At 34.4% G+C, this 17131-nt stretch overlaps 1 protein-coding gene across 3 annotated transcripts in view; it reads left to right on the top strand.

Moving 5' to 3' along the window:
• BANK1 (B cell scaffold protein with ankyrin repeats 1) overlaps window positions 1-17131 on the top strand; it is a 634941-nt gene that overhangs the window by 403125 nt on the left and 214685 nt on the right. For all 3 annotated transcript variants that reach the window (XM_054253119.2, XM_002745525.7, XM_008992921.5), the window contains exon 5: window positions 3366-3505. In XM_054253119.2, coding sequence (XP_054109094.1) covers window positions 3366-3505 — 140 coding nt within the window. The remainder of the gene's footprint in view (window positions 1-3365; window positions 3506-17131) is intronic.

The following is a 17131-nucleotide window of genomic DNA, read 5'->3' as shown; positions in this document are numbered from 1 at the left end:
ACACTAGTGGGTTCATTTAAGGTTTACCGTATGGGAAAAGGATAAAATGATTTCAAGAGGAGCACAGCTTCTCAGACAGTAGATATACCCGGACAAAAGAGCTCTAAAATTAGATTTGTGAAATACCACTTTTATAGAATTAGTGAAATCTTGTAACTGTTCAGAAATACCTTCAGATTATATTTTTCATAAATTACTTCGGTTTGTACCTCATGCAGGACAAATCACTTAAGTATAGAGAAAGGGAATATTATCAAAGATGTTTGAATGTCTTGAAATTTGAGGTCTGAAATGATGGGAGGAAGGAGTTCCATTTTTCCCTCCCATTCTGTGCCTGTTTTCCTCTTTATGGGTGTCTCAGTGATATCCTTGCTTGGTTTGGTGATCTTGACCTATATTTATGTGTACTTACAGGGTTAGCTGTGGCTTGACTACTTTAGATAGTAAACAACATTTAATTTTAGTCTCTTCTATTTGAGTCCTTCCATTGATTGGTTTTTATTTTTACTGAGAAGCTGTAAAATACATTCATTTTAGTGAACCAAAATTAAAGTAAAATAATGCTCGAGCAGTATAGGGTACTGCTCATATAAAGGTCAGTTCAATAATATATTATTGAGGAGGCCTTCCAACCAGATGAATCTATAAGGCATTTTCTCTGACATATAGTTGGGAGCAGTAATTAGCTATTGATTTAATAACTGCCATTCAACAAATATGAGAATGTATACAGCAAATACAATACTTTAAAAGGCATCTCTTTGGAGGATTACTCTAAAATTGATGTCATTATCAGTAGATCCACTGGTAAAATTGAGTTATCAAAGGACTCAATATATGAGAAATAAATCCCTTCAGTTTGATATTAGATTCTTAAAAATATATAGAATATTTTAACTACTCTACATCAAAAACCCATCTTACCATATACCTCCCATGATTCATTGCCCAATTTTCTTTCAAAAGGTTAACTCTCCATGGTAAAACTCCTCATCTTTTTTGTGGTATACAAAATTAATATCTTCTTTCAAAGTAATTTTTTGACTTATATTTAAATTTAAATTTAAAATTATTTTTATAAAATCTACTGAAATTGATTTCATTTGACTCCAATAACTCTAGAACCCCATTACCATATGCATACAGCTTTAGCTGATGAGATGTGCTTTAAAACTTTCATTTTTTTGTTGGTTAGTTTCTCTTACATTCTCTATTGGATGGATACTTCTTTGGGAAGAGAGAGCTCTTATTTTTCTTTTTTTAATTTTAATTATACTTTAAGTTCTAGGGTACATGGGCAGGTCATGCAGGATTGTTACATAGGTATACACATGCTATGGTGGTTTGCTGCATCTATCCCCCTGTCATCTACATTAGGTATTTCTCCTAATGTTATTACTCCCCAATCTCCTCACCCCCTGCTATCCCTCCCCTAACCCCCCCAACCCCCAACAGGCCCAAGTGTATGATGTTCCCCTCCCTGTGTCCGTGCGTTCTCATTGTTCAGCACCCACTTATGAGTGAAAACATGCAGTGTTTGGTTTTTGTTCTTGTGTCAGTTTGCTGAGAATGATGATTTCCAACTTCATCTGTGTCCCTGCAAAGGACATGAATTCATCCTTTTTTATGGCTGCATAGTATTCCATGGTGTATATGTGCCACATTTTCTTTATCCAGTCTATCATTGATGGGCATTTGGGTTGGTTCCAAATCTTTGCTATTGTAAACAGTGCCACAGTGAACATATGTATGCATGTGTCTTTATAATAGAACAATTTATAATCCTTTGGGTATATACCCAGTAATGGGATTTCTGGGTCAAATGATATTTCTGTTTCTAGTCCTTGAGGAATCACCACACTGTCTTCCACAATGGTTGAACTAATTTATACTCCCAACAGAGTGCTCCTACTTTTCTACATGCATCTTCTTTATAATACAGGCAAGGCATCTAGTCAAGCAATATGGGAGGAAGAAATTTCAGCTCCTTGACCTAGTTAAGCTTAAAATTCCTTTTGTTGCGTTTAAATTTCCTTTAGCAATATTATAAGAAGTCCTTTAACAGCTTCATGAGATAGAGTGAAATTAATACTTAAACCTTAAGAACTTATAAATATTCAATGCTCTTATATTTAATGACTTATTCCTAACCCCAGATATTTGAGTGACAGTTTTCTGGGAGAATTTTGGAACTGTCTCCATGAAAAATTAAAACTCTTAAAATTTGTTCCATCAATAAATTTAAAGAGTTACATTTTGTTTTCTTACACTAAAATACAATAACTTTTTACCAAAATGATTGATTATTGATATTCTTTCATAGAAAGCCCTAAATTCTTATATAAACTTTAATTCTGCTCACATATTACAATAGAATTCCTAATGTAGTATATGATTCACTTTGAACAATTTGTTCTCAAAAAGTCTTTGGATGAATATATGATGTAAATAGTGCTTCAATATCCATGCATTAAACCTTGTCTTTCCCAGGGTTTTCAATGTAGTCAATTGGATACAGGTTATAGAATTTAAATCAGCTGTACTCTTTCAAAAACACAATTTTGAGAAAATTTCCTGTATTAATTGAATTGTTTTCATATGATTTATAAGAAATACTGTTCCAGGCATGGTGGCTCACACCTGTAATCCTAGCACTTTGGGAGGCTGAGCAGATCAGAGTTTGAGACCAGCCTGGCCAACATAGTGAAACCTGACTCTACTAAAAATACAAAATTAGCCAGGTGTAGTAGCAGGCGCCTGTAGTCCCAGCTACGCAGGAGGCTGAGGCAGGCAAATGGTTTGAACCCAGGATGCAGGGAGCTGAGACCACACCACTGCACTCCAGACTGGGTGACAAAGTCACCGTCTCAAAAATAATATTTTTGACTCCATCTCAAAAATAATAATAACAAATACTTAACTTTTGATAAATGGCTATACTTTTCCAAATTCTGAAGAATTATATAAAGATGATTATAGAATATTACAAAGAAAAGTTATATTTATAAATAGGGACAAATAATTTAGTGCTTTATTTTATTGTTATTTTAACATGTTTTTATATTTTAAGTTTTTTAATTATTATACTTGAAGTTCAGGGGTATATGTGCAGAATGTGCAGGTTTGTTACATATATATACACGTGCCATGGTTTTTTTTAAGCAATTAAGTCCAAAATTGTACATTTCATTTTGTGGCTTCCAACTACCAAGAATTTTTAAAAACAATTTTAAATGCTAGTGATTAGTAAAAGTGTTACAAATTTTTAAAGTTTTCCTTTATATCTCTAAAAGATGTAATCGTATGAATATGCATTATATAGTCTGCCTCTAACTCTTGTGTGTGTGTGTGTTTTTTTTTATAAGAGTTTCCTGCTGGTTCAGTTAATGTCAATGTCTACTGTGATGGAATCATTAAAGCCACAACAAAAATTAAATACTACCTAACAGCAAAGGCAAAGGAATGCCTATTCAGAATGGAAGATTCAGGAGAGAGTTTGTACCAGGTAAGTTGATCTTTCCGTGAAGTTAATCATAATGTAAGCTGAAGAGCTAAAGAAGGGTAAGATGATTCATGCTTTGGTGTAAGTTTGAATGTTGATTGAATAAGAACGAATTATACCAATCAATAGGAAGGGAAGAAGCAACCTCTGTTGTGCAAAAATGCAGACTAATTACTTTGCCTAGGTCAAAAAATCCAGACAATGTCAATGGAAAACAGCTTATTAATTACAAGGTAGCCATTGTGATGGGCTCATTTTAAAGCTGTTGCATGCAGATAAAGAGAGAATAATTAGAACTCCTAAGAAATGAATTTCTTCTTTATTCAGACCTGCATAACACAAAGTAACATGAAAGTCAAATCATCTATCTGATGCTCTAAGATTAAGGAGTTAGACAAACCATAATACCACCAAAAAGGAAATGTGTGGTGTCAGTCTAGAAATTGTCAGTTTCATGCGCACACTTCCTAGCTCAGTGTATGTTTTTCTTATTTTCATTTATTATTGTTATCTGATTGTGAAAGTTATTTTTTGTTTGTGAGGTTTATTAGGAATATGTGCTTATTCCATCAAATTTTGGGAGTGAAATAAATGTCATTTCTGTTTATAACTACTTGATAATTAGAATTATAACTTTGTTTAATTGCCTCATTTTTTGTGTGGGTGAGGGTAGAAGTAGTTAGAAGTGAAGAAAGGAAGTTGAAGTATTCAAATTTACCACAAAATATCCTGTAAGGTTTTTAGCAAAACTATCAGTGATAATGTAGCTGACAAGTTGTCATGAAGCTTTATGTGTTTAAACTAGTTTAGAATTGGAGGATTTGTTATTTCATGTGACACATTTTTTCTATTAGACTTTTATTTTTGAATTATATGAAAGACATATTTTAGAGCAATAAAAAAGGTAAACATGTCTTACAAAAGGACAGGGGACAGGGAGGGAAATAACTTGTCAAACTGGAGAGTCTGAAGACATTTGACAAAATGTCTATATTGTAATTGCAAAGCAAGTAAAAAAGTAATAGCTTGAAAAACAGATTGTTTCATTTTCTTGTGGTAAGTCCACCTTATCCTCTACTTAAAATTATATTCATAACAAAAAAAGATTCATAAAAGTAATATATTACATTGTGGCTATTCAGTCAGTTTGGAAGTAAAGTAGTCCCCAAACATATTTTCTGTTGGTCTTGCTGTTGTGGGAGAGGATCTTTGAATATAGTGAAAATTATATGTAATTTATGACTCCAAGACAATTTTTCAGAATGCTGTAAATATGCAAGTCATGATTTCTTTTATAGATTGACATGAAAACAAAAAGTGATTTTGCTAGTTTTTAGATAACTAGAAAATGCCATTTCATTGTTAACTTCTGTATTGGAAATGAGGGGGAAAGAAAGGGTCATGGCTATATATTAGGATTTTTCTCTGCTACCAAGCTCTGGTGGCCTGGAAAAAGGACGATGTTGGGCAGGCACAGTATGATTCAGACTTTACCATCAGGGGAGAGCCATTTTAAGTCTGAGGTCTGGGTGCTGACGGACAGAATTATGCTAACTTGGTGACAGCAGACGATGGCACGGCAAGGAGATACATTAAGAGGTTGTTTAATTTATGTAATTTAAGGCAGGTTTAAAAGTTTTGCAACTGTCTTGAGGGCACCTAGAAGTATTGTGGGATTAGATAAAACAAATTCTGAGTCTGGGATCTCAGACCAGATCAAGCTGTACTATAACAGGCTGGAAAGAAGGAAAGGCTGCACTTCAGTCAGTCTCCCAACGTCTTGGACTAAGTATGACATGGGGTTCATCTAAATCTGCTAGCATTTGGACCACACAAGGGCATTTGTATCTGTGAATCCACTGAGAAGGTGAGAAGAACACACTACTCTTGAAAAAGAAATTGCAGAGGCATTGCCATGATATATTTTAGAATTCTTTGATCTCAAAGAAGGTGCCCCAGCCCACACTGTGCTTCACCTTCAGGGTTTTCCTTTCTATATTTGGCTTTGCTCCCACATAGACTATGCATTTAAGAAATTTTGTGGTCAGGCCCAGTAACTCACACTTGTGATCTCAGCACTTTGGGAGTCCAAGGCAACTGGATCACTTGAAGCCCGGGGTTCAAGACCAGCTTGGCTGACAATGGTGAGACCCCATCTCTACTAAAAATAAAAAAATTAGCTGAGCATGTTGGAGCATGCCTGTAATCCCATCTACTCAGGTGGCTGAGGCAAGAAAATCCCTTGAACCCGGGAGGCAGAGGTTGCAATGAGCTGAGATCACACTACTGCACTCCAGCCTGGGTGACAGAATGAGTCTCTGTCTCAAAAACAAAAAAAGAGGAAAACAACCCCCGCATTTTACATTTTTTTTCCAGGATAGAACATTTCAGTAATTGTTTCTTTCATAAGCTATTGTGCCATTTTATTAAGAAATGTGAATATTTTGCCCATGTTCATGCTGCACATCTGTACTGAAACCACAATGTACATTGTAATTTTATTTACCATAGTTACTGTTTATAGGTCAGAATATATGCCAGAAGATTTGAATTTCTAAAATAACCTACCTGCTTAGCTGAAATAGTATATTGTAAGAACTTTCCTGAATTTTCCAGTAAATTTTAATGGCAAATGTAATTTCAATAATCTTAAAAATTAGTAATAAGATCTTTCTCATAAGCATTTAAAAGCTATTGAGCATGTAATAACATGAACATTGTGTGAGTGTCAGGAAAGAATTATTAATGAGAAATCTGTGGGCTTTCTGTTTTAGCAATTGTTGAGTTTGTAATAAGAGACTTTGTATTATCATTTAAAAGAAACTGGGAATATAGCAAAATGAGCATTCTGTGAATTTGAGAAAAGAAATAATGAGAAATCTGGTTTTCTAATTTAATTTGTAATGACGTCTATTAGGTTTTAGAAAACCTAACCTGAATAGTTTAATTATCTATCTGTTTCTTTAATCATTTCACCTTTGTTGGATAAATATGAAATCCCAGAACATAGCCTCATAAAGGTGAAGTTTCCAGAGCATCACTTAAAACAGTGAATATAAGAGAGATTCAAATGAAAGAAATCCAAAGCCCTGTTTGGGATGATAATTAGAATTGAAGTGCTAGACTTAGAAATACTGGTAACTCCTTAAATAGGAGTTAAATACTAAGATAATTAAAACCTTTGAGACTTTCATCCTATTTACAAAAATGTCTTTGGGATATAATAAAGTTAAATTTGTAACTAGATAACAATATAAAAGAAAATACGCCAGGCTCAATGGCTCATGCCTGTAATCCCAGCACTTTGGGTGGCCGAGGCGAGTGGATCACCTGAAGTCAAGAGTTCAAGACCAGCCTGACCAATATGGTGAAATCCCATCTCTACTAAAAATACAAAAATTAGCCAGGCATGGTGGCAGACACCTGTAATCCCAGCTACTCAAGAGGCTGAGGCAGGGGAACTGCTTGAACCTAGGAGGTGGAGGTTGCAGTGAACCAAGATCATGCCATTGTACTCCAGCTTGGGTGACAGAGTGAGACTCCATCTCAAAAAAAAAAAAAAGAAAAAGAAAAGAACATCAAAAGACTAAAAGAACACAGCAATTATTAATTTAAGTACTAGGATTCTAATCAGTAAAAGAATTTTGAAATGATACCAAGTAATTCTTCTTAGTTATATTGCTTATTAGTAAAAAGGGGTCTTTATTTTGCATATATTTATCTTTTTGGATAAAAAGATACATATACACATATTGAAATATTATTTTCATATTCATGTCAGGTACACCTTATTTCTGTTTTTATTAAATTGTATGTATTATTCAATCTTTGATTTGCTCCCTGCAAATATTTGAAACAATGTAAAGCCAGTTGGGGTTTGAGTAAGGAAAGGTATGGACTTACGGAACTCTCATTGTGAGGAATTCCTCGCTGTGCTTCTCTCTGTTAAGTTTTCTCAAAATTAATTTCTTCATTGCATTAAAGCTTAGATGTTAGCAGTTGTCTCCCTTGAGGAATTCTTCAGGAGATTCTTCCCATGAAGAGATACTGGTAACTCTCCTGTCTTTCAGAAACGCTTTTAGGTGTCTGTCTTTCACAAAAGATTAATGGAAATCTTCCTTCCTCTTCACCAGCTCCTTCCTATTGATAAGAGCTACAAATGCTTGTCATCTCTAAGCTTTACCATACATCAGTGTTAGTTAAGATACCTCCTTGCTATAAACTTTTAGTGGCTCACTGGATAAGAAGATTCAAACCTCTTTGAATGGCACACAGACTGCAGGTTCCAAAGTGTTTTCCAGAATCAGCTGCTTTCACAGCAGCATCTTTTCCATGTCTTCATAACTCTATTCCTATGTTCTAGGCACTAGAGCATATTTTGCTGTTTTCTTCAGCCCTCTCACTTCTTTAGTGCATAAGCACTGTGTTTTTCATGTTTGCATGCCCAGTATCAATCACACAACTACTACCTGATACAAGGGGCAAGTAATATTTGTTGCTTAAAAACTGGGGAAAAGATAAGCAGTTGCTTTTTACAGTGCTAATTGAATAGATAAGTGAAAAATTATAGAATAGGTATTTAAATAAGGATAGAAAGTGAGAGGAAAGGGTGGAGCAAATTGGCAAAATAGAAGGCTCTACCAATGGTACCCCCTGCAAGGTCACCAATTTAACAACTATCTACATATAAAAACACCTTTATAAGAACAAAAAAAATCAAGTGAGCACTTAAAGAATCTAGTTTAACTTTATATCACTGAAAGAGACATTGAAGAGGTAGGAAAAAAAAACTTGAGTCAACAATGCCAACCTTCACTGATCCTCTGGAAGCAGATGTGGTACAGGGAAAGTTTTTGTATGTTGGGGAGAGGGAGAGCACAGCAATTGTGAGGCATTGAACCCTGAGCTCCCCTATTATAACAGAAAATAAAACTGGACCAAACTCAGCTGACACTCACTGTATTAATCCATTCTCACTACTATAAAGAACTACCTTATACTGGATAATTTATCAAGAAAAGGGGTTTAATTGACTCATTTTTTGTAGTTGGAGAGGCCTCAGGAAACTTACAATCATGGTGGAAGATGAAGGGGAGGCAGGGTACATTTTACATGGTGGCAGGAGGTGGTGGGGGGACTGCCACATATTTTTAAACCATCAGATCTCATGAGAACTCACTATCATGAGAACAGCATGTGGGAGAATCCATCCCCATGATCCAGTCACCTCCCAGGGAGGGATCCCTAGACACAAAGGAATTACAATTCAAGATGAGAATTGCGTAAGGACACAGAGCTAAACCATATAACCGATTTTTGGAGACAGCATGTAAACCAGCCCTAGCCAGAGAATTATTTATTCTAGCACTCAGAAGTTGGGTTCCTGCAAACCCTACCATCACTGGCTAAACTGCTTTGTAGCCCAAAATAAACTTGAAAGACAGTCTATGCCAAAAGGACTGCAAGTCCTAGTGCTCAACTGGGCCCAGAGACAGTGGACTTGGGGACACACAGCCTTCTGCAACAAAAGCTGGAGTGGCTAAAGGAGTGGTGGTATCACCCCTTCTCTAACCCCAGACTCAACGGCTCGTGGCTCCAAAAGAGACCCCTTCCTCTGCTTTAGGAGAGGAAAGGGAAGATTGGAGAGGACTTTGTATTGCATATAAGATATCAGCTCAGCCACAATAGGATAGGACACCAGTCAAAATAGGGAACCCACTGCCATGAAGGAAAGGATCCAGTTCTGGCAGCATTCATCACCAGCTAACTGAAGAGAACCTTGGCCCTAAATAAACACTAGTGATATCCAGGTACTACATCAAAGGCCTTGGGTGAGCCTCTGAGACTTGCTGCCTTCGGGTAAGACTCATCGGATTCCCAGCTGTGGTGGCTACAGGGAACACTTTTTATGCGAGGGAAAAGTAAAGGGAACCTTGCTTCTATCCCCAGGTCCAAGTGGCACAGAACAGAGAGAGGGGTTGTTTGGGCCAAAAAAGGGAAGAGAATAAGAGTCTCTGCTTAATAATCCAGAGAATTCCAGTTCTTATCCAAGACTGTGAAGGCAGTACCTCTATGCGTCTGGAAGAACCAGAATGTTACTGGGGTTGGGTGTTTCCTAAAGCAGATATAGCTTAGATGACAATGCATAAGCCTTTTTAAAATCTGGAAACCCTTCCCAAGAAGGATGGGTACAAACAAGCCCAGACTGAGAAGACTACAATAAAAACCCGACTCTTCAATGCCCAGACACAGACAAACATCTATAAATATCAGGACCCTCTAGGAAAATATGATTTCACCAAATGAACTAAATAAGACACCAGGGGGACCAGTCATGAAAAAACATACATATGTGACCTTTCAGAGAACTCAGAATAGCTGTTTGAGGAAACTCAAGTAAATACAAAGAACACAGAGAAGGAGTTAAGAATTCTGTCAGAGAAATTTAACAAATAGACTGAAATAATGAAAAACTGTAAGAAGAAATTCTGGAGCTGAAAAATGAAGTTGGCATACTGAAGAATGCCTCAGGATCTTTTAATAGCAGAATTGGTCATGCAGAAGAAAGAACTAGCACACTTGGAGACAGGCTATTTGAAAATATACAGAGGAGAAAAAAAAATGAGAAGAAACCATGACATATACCTACGGTATCTGGAAAATAGTCCCAAATGGGCAAATCTAAGAGTTACTGGCTTTAAACAGGAGGTAGAGAAAGATACAGCTGTAGAAAGTTTATTCAAAGGAGTAATAACAGAATTTTCTAACCTAGAGAAAGATATCAATATCCAAATATGAGAAGGTTATAGAACACCAACCACATTTAACCCAAAGAAGACTATCTCAAGGCATTTAATTCACAAACTCCAAAAGGTCAAAAATGAGAAAAGTGTCCTAAAAGAAGCAAGAGAAAAGAAACAAATAACATGCAATGGAGCTCCAATACATCTGGCAGCAGACTTCATAGGAAACTTTACAGGCCAGCAAAGAGTGTCATGACATATTTAAAGTGATGAAGGAAAATAAAACAGAACTTTTACCCTATATTAATATATCTGGCAAAAATATTCTTCAAACATGAAACAATACTTTCCCAAACAAACAAAAGCTGAGGAATTTTGTTAACATCAGAACTATCCTATAAAACATGCTAACGGATGTCCTTCAATCAAAAAGAGAGGGATGTTAATGAGCAATAAGAATCTGAAGGCACAAAATTTACCAGTAATATAAGTACTCAGAAAAACACAGAGTATTGTAACATTGTAAGTGTGGTGTGCAAACTACTCTTATTTCAACTATAAAGACTAAACAATGAACCAATAAAAAATAACAACTACATGACTTTTTAAGACATAGTCTAATAAGATGTAAGTAGAAACAACAAAAAGTTTAAAAGCAGGGGATGAACTTAAGATGTAGATTGTATTAGTTTTATTTTTACTTGTATGTGTGTTGGTGTTAAATAATTATTAACTTTAAATAATGGGGTATAAAATACTGCTTGCTTTAAGAGAGAGAGGCAGGCAGATCACTTGAGGTCAGGAGTTGAAGACCAGGCTGGCCAACATGTGAACTTCATCTGTACTAAAAATACAAAAATTAGCCCAGCATGGTTGTAGGTACCTGGAATCCCAGCTACTTGGGAGGCTAAGGCAGGAGACTTGCTTGAATCCGGGAGTGGAGGTTGCAGTGACTCATGATTGCACCACCGCATTCTAGCCTGGGTGACAGAGTGAGACTCTGTCTATAAATAAATAAATAAAAAGTACTTTTAAGCGTCATGGATACCTCAAACAAACAAAAAATACAATGGATGCACAAAAAAATACAAAACAAGAAACTAAATTATATTACAGAGGAAATTACTTTCACTAAAAGGAAGAGAGAAAGAATTAAAGAAGGATGAAAAGGCCACAGAACAACCAAAAAATATATAAAAACAGCAGGAGTAAGTCCTTACCTATCAATAATAACATTAAATATGAATGGACTAAACTCTTTAATCAAATGACAGAGTGTCTGAATGGATAAAAAAATAAAAAACAAGACTAGCGATAGCTTGACTATAAGAAATGCATTCAATCTATGAACATTTACATAGATTGAGAATAAAAGGATGAAAAAAGACATCCCATGCCAAAAGAAACCAAAAAAATCACAAGGATAGTTATACTGATAATAGACAAAATAGATTTCAAGACAAAAACTATGAAAAGAGACAGAAAAGATCACTATATAATGATAAAGGGTTTAATTCAACAATCGTATATGACAGTTTTAAATATATTCACCCAATACTGGAGCACTCAGATATAAAAAGAAAATATTACTCAAGCTAAAGAGACAGATAGGCCTCAATGTAATAATAGCTTGAGATTCCAACACCTCAATTGTCAAAAGTTTGAAATAATGTCAGACATTTTCTCTGACTATGATGGAGTAAAATTAGAAATCAATAACAAGAGGAAATTTGAAAACTATATAAATACATGGAAATTAAACAGTATGCTTTTGAATGACCAGTGGGTGATTGAGAACATTAAGAAGGAAATTGAAAAATGTCTTGAAACAAATGATATGTCAGTACAACATACCAAAATCTGTGGAATACAGAAAAAGCAGTACTAAGAGAAGTTTATAGCTTTAAGTGCCTACATCATAAAAGAAGAAAAACTTTAAACACTATACCAATACATCTTAAAGAACTAGAAAAACAAGAAGAAACCAAACCCCAAATTAGTAGAAGAAAGGAAATAATAAAGATCAGAGTAGAAGTAAATGAAAATTGAAATAAAGAAAACAATACAAAAAATAAATGAAACAAAAAATATTTTTAAGAAGTTAAACAAAATTGACAAACCTTTAGCCAACCTAGCTAAGAATACAGAGAGAAGATACTAATAAATAAAATCATAGGTGAAAAATGAGACATTATAACAAACACCTAGAAATTCAAAGGATCATTTGTTGCTACTATGAGCAACTATATGCCAGCAAAGTGGAAAATCTGTAAGAAATGCACAAAGTCCCGAATACATACAAACTACAGAGATTGAACCATGAAGAAAACCAAAACCTGAACAGACCAATAATGAGTAACTAGATTAAAGCCTAAAAAGTTTCCTGGTAAAGAAAAGCCTGTGACTTGATGGCTTCACAGTTGAATTGTACCAAACACTTAAAGAAGATTGAATACTAATCTGAAACTATTCTGAAAAATAGAGGAGGAAGGAGTACTTCCAAACTAATTCTATGAGGCCAGTGTTACCCTAATCCAGACAAACACACATCAAAAAAAGAAAACTATAGGCCAATATCTTTGATAAATATTGATTCAAAAATCCTCACCAAAATACTACCAAACTGAATTCAATAATATGTTAGAAAGATCATTCATCATGACTAAATGGGATTTATCCTTGGGATGCAAGGATGGTTCAAAATATGCCAATACACCAATGTGATATATTATATCAACAGAATGAAAGACAAAAACCATATAATCATTTTAATTCATGCTGAAAAAGTGTTTGATAAAATTCAACATTTTTTCATGTTAAAGTTGCTCAAACTGGGGATAGAAGGAACATAACTTGAAATAGAAAATCATATATGACAAACTTACAACTACTATCATACTGAATGAGTAAAAACTGAAATACTTTTGTCTAAGATCTGGAAGATGACAAGGATGGCCAATTTCATCACTGTTATTCAACATAGTACTAGAAGTCCTGGCTAGAGCAATAAGAGAAAAGAAATACATAAAGGGCATCCAAAGTAAGAAAAAATTAAATTATTCTTATTTAAGATGAAATAATCTTATATTTCAAGAAAACTAAAGACTTCACCAAAAACTATTACAAGAGGTAAACAAATTCAGTAAAGTGCAGGATACAAAATCAGCATACAGAAAACAATGACATTTCTATATGCCAACAGTGACCAATCTGAAAAAGAAATAAAAAATAGTCCCATTTACTATAGCCACAAATAAAATTAAGTACCTAGGAATCAACTTAACCAAAAAAGTGAAAGATATCTATAATTAAAACTATAAAACACTGATGAAATAAAATGAAGAAATCAAAAAATAAAAAGGTAGTTCATGCTCATGGATTGGAAGAATTTATGTTGGTATGTCAATACTACTCAAACCTACAGATTCAATGAAATCTCTATGAAAATAACAAAGACATTCTTTACAGAAACTTTCCTGAAGTTTATATGAAACCACAAAAGATTCAGAATAGCCAAAGCATTTCCAAGCAAAGGAAATTGGGTGAATAACATTACTGACTTCAGATATACTACAGAGTTATAGTGACCAAAATAGTATGACACTGGCATTAAAACAGGTACATTGACCAAAGCAACAGAATAGAGAACGCACAAACAAATTCAAACACCTTCAGTGAACTAAAGGTGCCAAGAACATACAGTGGGGAAAAAACACTCTGTTCAATAAATGGTGCTGGGAAAATTGCATACTCATATGTGGAAAAGCAAAACTAGACCCATATTTCACACCACATACAAAAATAAAATCCAAATGGATTTTAGACTTAAATCTAAGACCTCATATCATGAAACTACTGAAAGAAAACATTGGAACAACTCTCTGGGACATTGGTCTGGGCAAAAATGTCTTGACATATACCCTATAAGCACAGGCAACCAAAGCAAAAATGGAAAAATATGATAATCTTAAGTTTAAAAGTTTCTGCATAGCAAAGGAAACAATCAACAAGGAGAATAGACTACTCAAAGAATGGGAGAAAATATTTGCAAACTGCCTATCTAACAAGGGATTAATAACCAGGATATATAAGGAGCTCAAACAACTCTATAGGAAAAAAAAAATCTAGTAATCCAGCTTAAAAAAAGGGCAAACCATCTAAATAGACTTTCTCAAAAGAAGACATACAAATGGCAGACAGGCATCCAAAAAGGCGCTTAACATCACTGATAATCAGAGAAGTGAAAATCAAAACTACAATGAAATATTATCTCAGCCCAATTAAAATGGTTTATATGCAAAAGACAGGCAATAACAAATGCTGATGAGGATGTGGAGAAAACTGTTGGTTGGAATGTAAATTAGTACAGCCACTACGGAGAATAGTTTGGAGGTTCCTCAAGAAACTGAAAGTCAAGCTACCATGTGATCCAGTAATCTCACTGCTAGGCATATACCCCAAAGAAAGGAAATCAGTATTTCAAAGGGATACCTGCACTACCACGTTTGTTGCAAAATAGTCAAAATTTGGAAGCAACCTAAGTGTCCACCAACAAATGAATGGATAAAGAAAATGCCATACTTATACACAATAGATTACTCTTCAGCCATAAAACAGAATGAAATCCTCTTATTTGCAACAACATGGATAGAACTGGAGGAGTTTGCTTAGTGAATTGAATCAGGCACGGTAAGACAAACATCACATGTTCTCATTGATGTGTTGATTCAAAACAATTGAACTCATTGAGCTAGAGAGTAGAAGCGTGGTTACCAGAGGCTGGAATGATTAATGAATGAATAAGACCTAGTATTTGATAACACAACAGAGTGATTATACTCCATTTAGTTGTACATTTTAAAGTAACTAGAAGAGTATCATTGGATTATTTGTAACACAAAAGATAAATGCTTGAGGGGATGGATACCCCATTTTACATGATGTGATTATTACACATTGTATATCAAAACATCTCATATACCCCATAAATATATCTACTTACTGTGTACCCACAGAAATCAAAATCAAAAATTTAAAAAACAAAGCAAAAAACTAAAGATGGAAAGTGAAATGAAACCTGACCTCTTAGAATACTTTGGTTTTTTATTTGCGAAATTTAATAAGTAATCTGATACTGAAGAAAGCATTGAACTCTTAAGTATCAGATACAAGAAAAATTAAGAACTTATTCTGTAAGCTTTTTTCATTTTCTCCCTCAGAAATACAGCATGTTAATACATTTCTTTACTGACTTTTAACAGCATACAATTCCAGTCCTGCCTTTAAGGAAATATTTGCTATTCAAAAAGGCTTGAGAAAGCACCACTCTTTCAAAAGACTGCATGTTATTTTTCCTTTTCCTTTAAAGGAAAATGGCTGCATGGCAGAGGTGCATTCATTCTGAATGAGGCAGGAGCAAGAGTTAGATTCTTTTACTAAATCAGCAGTCACTTACTTCATAGAAGCTCTGGTTTTTTTTAGGGCTAAAGGAATGTCCTTATGTGTACAGTGAAGAAGCTAGAATATGTTATCACCAAGGTCACTTTAAACTCAAGTATTCCATAATTCTATGCCAAAAAAAAGTTCTTAGATTGGGAATTACAACCACTCTGTATTCTGGAAGATTGACTTGCAAATATGTGGGCACTCCATGTATCCTTTATTTCACTTTTATTTGCATTTCTTCTTAGCTCTCCATCCAAAGAAGAAACAAGTTCCATCTATTTTCCATCACCTTTATTACTTATTCCATATTCCTGATGAAAGGTTTGAGATGATTAGAGAAAGAACAGTCAATAAAATGTGATTTGGGGATTTATTTCTGGATTCACTTTTTTATATTGTTTGTGTCCCTTATTAGAATGGATCAATAATAATAAGGCATATTGATTGAAGCTTGTATTTTACTGATAAAATAAGTGATATTTCTTTTGTTTTGTGTTTCCACCTGTAATGATAATCATAGAAAAATAATTCCAAATTGGGGTTCAGATTAGTTACAAATCATTGAACTAAACAGGAGCATACCACTTAGTACACTTGTCCATTTATTAAACAAATAAATTGGTTTACTTTAACAGCAGATATACTAGTTCTTCTGAGAAGACAATATGTAGTTTTGAGTACAATCAGCCATTAATACAATCTTACTATTGATTCTCTACAATTTTTTAAATCTTATAAGCCATCTCAGTCTATTTTTATAGTTATTGGCCCCATATGTTTTAGCTTATGTTTAGTTACTCTTAAGAATATATTTCACTAATGACTTATTAATTTATAGTTTCTTCTCAGTGGCAATAAATACTCTCTTCATTTTTAATTTATCCCAAACTAAAGCATCTTCATGCTTTTTTTCTAATTGTACTTTAGATTCTGGGGTACATGTGCAGATCATGCAAGATTGTTGCGTAGGTACCTTCGTGGTTCTTATGTGGCCCTGTCTCACTGACTGAGGTTGGCTTTGATCACCCTTGTAGAGGATGATTGTGTGCTGAGGCGAGTCCTGCCTGTAACTAACCCCATTCAAGGGAAGGCTCTGCTTTTACTACCTGCTTTTTTAGAGAATTCATGTCTTCAACCAGAAGTAATGTTTTAAAACAATTCAGAAAAATAAAGTACAGATCAAACACAGTTAATAATGTTCCTTTATGACTATTATTCATAATGGGATACTTAGAGAAAATTAGAGGATTTGCTTCTCATAAGAACAAACCTCAAATCAATAACTCTTTGGAAATTAGAAGACTGAAAAATTTCTGCGCTAGAAATATGCTTGCTTGTATTTTCTAAAAGTCACCATGCAATCTTGTGGGCCTCTGTACTAATAACAGTTATAGTACAATATCAATAATAGGATAAAGAAATAAAGTGGATATACAATTTG

Source organism: Callithrix jacchus, chromosome 3 (genome assembly GCF_049354715.1).
Source record: "Callithrix jacchus isolate 240 chromosome 3, calJac240_pri, whole genome shotgun sequence".
NCBI classification, from domain to species: Eukaryota; Metazoa; Chordata; class Mammalia; order Primates; family Cebidae; genus Callithrix; species Callithrix jacchus.
This window is presented reverse-complemented; position numbering and strand designations above follow the sequence as displayed.